General features: G+C 45.1%; 1 protein-coding gene and 1 long non-coding RNA gene across 2 annotated transcripts; one reads left to right on the top strand and one right to left on the bottom strand.

The window, feature by feature from the left end:
* Positions 1-465: 465 nt before the first annotated feature.
* Positions 466-3,406, bottom strand: LOC129850254 (catechol O-methyltransferase domain-containing protein 1-like). Its single transcript, XM_055916742.1, has 3 exons — positions 3,343-3,406; positions 3,123-3,256; positions 466-764 (listed from the first exon to the last, which is right to left on the bottom strand). Exons 1-3 carry the CDS (start codon positions 3,359-3,361, stop codon positions 612-614), a joined length of 306 nt encoding a protein of 101 aa, XP_055772717.1. The 5' UTR covers positions 3,362-3,406; the 3' UTR covers positions 466-611.
* On the top strand, positions 672-1,051 carry LOC129850255 (uncharacterized). Its single transcript, XR_008758734.1, has 2 exons — positions 672-910; positions 960-1,051. It is a non-coding gene; the product is annotated as an uncharacterized LOC129850255 (long non-coding RNA).

The raw sequence follows: 3,406 nt of genomic DNA on the forward strand, positions 1-3,406 counted from the left end.
CTCGTGCCATAATCACTTCCCTTTCTGTCAACCAATGGGCATAAATCCAGGGGAGTATGTCAACTCACCCCTTGTGTCTCACTTGATATTTTGGAGCAAAAGTCTTCCAAAGACCTCCCACCTCTCCACCAGCATGTAACCTGGAGAGCCGTCATCGCATCCCTCTTCTCCCAGCTGGAGGGTTTCGATGCCAGCTGTCCAGCATAGAGCAATCTGTTATCAGCATCTGGTTCTGTGGAGCATTCCTCTGAGACGAGGCCTACCCCAAAACTACCACATGGTATTCTGTTGTCATTCAGTTAAGCCTGTACTCAATTGAAATCTAATAAACAATTATTTTAGTCACACCCTGAAAAAACCTAAAATCTCTGGGAGTGAAAGGTAGTTATTTAGCTCTTACTGAGACAGAGGCTGACATGCTTTCGAATTTCAAGTAAAAAGTGAATCTCACTCGTACACGTACAGTACTTGTTGAAAATAGCATCTATTTATTCCAGCCCTTCATGTTTACCACATCTCAAATAAATCCCAAATAAATCACAGTGGGTTTGGAGTAAGCATGGGTTAAGCATTTGTCATCAGAGGTTAGTATGAGTTAGCATGGGTTATCGTTAGCGTTTGATGGCCAGGGTGAGTCCGTCGCCCACAGTGAGCATGCTCAGATCGATCCTCTGGTCCGTGTGGAGTTTCTTGTTGAGCTTGTCCAGAGCCTGGGAGGTCAGGTCATCAGGAGCAGGGTCCACCACTTTACCACTCCAGAGTACCTGGGGGGAGAAGGTGGGGGGATCAGAGATACAGGTGAGGTGTCCTGTGGTCACAAGGTCAGAAAGACAGGTCAAGGAAGGGTAATTAGATAGACAGGTGATAAATAGGTCAAGGAAGGGTAATTAGATAGACAGGTGATAGACAGGTGATAGACAGGTCAAGGAAGGGTAATTAGATAGACAGGTGCTAGACAGGTCAAGGAAGGGTAATCAGATAGACAGGTGATAGACAGGTCGAGGAAGGGTAATCAGATAGACAGGTGATAGACAGGTCAAGGAAGGGTAATCAGATAGACAGGTGATAGACAGGTCAAGGAAGGGTAATCAGATAGACAGGTGATAGACAGGTCAAGGAAGGGTAATCAGATAGACAGATTAGAGGAGTGAGGTGAAGTGGGAGACAGGTGAGGAGAGAGGCTCAGACTGAAGACAGAGGTGATACGTTTCCCAAAGATTGGAAAGCTGCCGTGGTCATCCCTCTCTTCAAAGGGGAAGACACTCTAGACCCATTATGCTACAGACCTATATCTATCCTACCCTGCCTTTCTAAGGTCTTCGAAAGCCAAGTCAACAAACAGATTACCGACCACTTCGAATCCCACCGTACCTTCTGCGCTGTGCAGTCTGGTTTCAGAGCTGGTCATGGGTGCACCTCAGCCACGCTCAAGGTCATAAACAATATCATAACTGCCATCAATAAGAGACATTAATGTGCAGCCGTATTCATCGACCTGGCCAAGGCTTTCGACTCTGTCAATCACCACATTCTTATTGGCAGACTCAACAGCCTTGGTTTCTCAAATGACTGCCTCGCCTGGTTCACCAACTACTTCTCTGATAGAGTTCAGTGTGTCAAATCGGAGGGCCTGTTGTCCGGACCTCTTGCAGTCTCTATGGGGGTGCCACAGGGTTCAATTCTCTGGCCACCTCTCTTCTCGGTATACATCAATGATGTCGCTCTCGCTGCTGGTGATTCTCTGATCCATCTCTACGCAGACGACACCCCTCTGGCCCTTCTTTGGACACTGTGTTAACTAACCTCCAGACGAGCTTCAATGTCATACAACTCTCCTTCCATGGCCTCCAACTGCTCTTAAATGCAAGTAAAACTAAGTGCATGCTCTTCAACCAATCACTGCCCACACATGCCCGCCCGTCCAGCATCACTACTCTGGACAGTTCTGACTTAGAATATGTGTACAACTACAAATACCTAGGTGTCTGGCTAGACTGTAAACTCTCCTTCCAGACTCACATTAAGCATCTCCAATCCAAAATTAAATCTAGAATCGGCATCCTATTTCATAACAAAGCATCCTTCACTCTTGCAGCCAAACAAACCCTCGTAAAACTGACCACCCTACCGATCCTCGACTTTGGGGATGTCATCTATAAAATAGCCTCCAACATTCTACTCAACAAATTGGATGCAGTTTATCACAGTGCCATCCGTTTTGTCACCAAAGCCCCATATATTACCCACCACTGCGACCTGTACGCTCTCGTCGGCTGGCCATCGCTTCATACTCGTTGCCAAACCCACTGGCTCCAGGCCATCTACAAGTCTCTGCTAGGTAAAGCCCCGCCTTATCTCAGCTCACTGGTCACCATAGCAGCACCCACTTGTAGCACGCGCTCCAGCAGGTCACCCCCAAAGCCAATTCCTCCTTTGGCCGCCTCTCTTTCCAGCTCTCTGCTGCCAATGACTGGAACGAACTGCAAAAATCTCTGAAGCTGGAGACTCTTACCTCCCTCACTAGCTTTAAGCACCAGCTGTCAGAGCAGCTCACAGATCACTGCACCTGTACATAGCTCATCTGTAATTTGCCCATCCAATCTACCTCATCTCCATACTGTATTTATTTATTTATCTTATTCCTTTGCACCTCAGTATCTCTACTTGCACATTCATCTTCTGTACACCCTACCATTCCAGTGTTTAATTGCTATATTGTAATTACTTCGCCACCATGGCATATTTATTGCCTTACCTCTCTTATCCTACCTCATTTGCACATGTTGTATATAGATTTTTCTATTGTATTTTTGATTGTATGTTTGTTTATTCCATGTGTAACTCTGTGTTGTTCCATGTGTCGAACTTCTTTGCTTAATCTTGGCCAGGTCGCAGTTGTAAATGAGAACTTGTTCTCAACTAGCCTACCTGGTTAAATAAAGGTGAAATAAAAAATGTATAAATAAATCTTTCTCTGTGTTTTATATGTAGGCCTATCTTTTCATGCATCTTTACCTTAGTTAGCTTAAGAGATCAAATCGATTGCATGCTGGCATTATTCAAATCATATTCAAAATCACGACTCGCTTGTAGGAATAAAAGTTTGGGCATAGGCTACTCACATTATCGATGGCAATGATGCCCCCTTGTCTCACAAGCTCAAGAGACTTCTCGTAATATCTGTCATAGTTCCGTTTATCCGCATCGATGAACACAAAGTCATAGGTGCCAGCTTCCCCAGCAGCTATCAACTCATCTAGGACAAACAAAAGATCACGTTGAAAAGGATTCACCCGTTTCACAACGGAATCGTGTTTGGGTTCTTTAAAATCAGTCACCTACCCAGTGTTTTTATACACATTTGAAGACGGACATTAATTTTATCCTCGACTCCGGCCTAGAAAAG

This window comes from Salvelinus fontinalis, unplaced genomic scaffold (assembly GCF_029448725.1).
Source record: "Salvelinus fontinalis isolate EN_2023a unplaced genomic scaffold, ASM2944872v1 scaffold_1894, whole genome shotgun sequence".
Taxonomy (NCBI): domain Eukaryota; kingdom Metazoa; phylum Chordata; class Actinopteri; order Salmoniformes; family Salmonidae; genus Salvelinus; species Salvelinus fontinalis.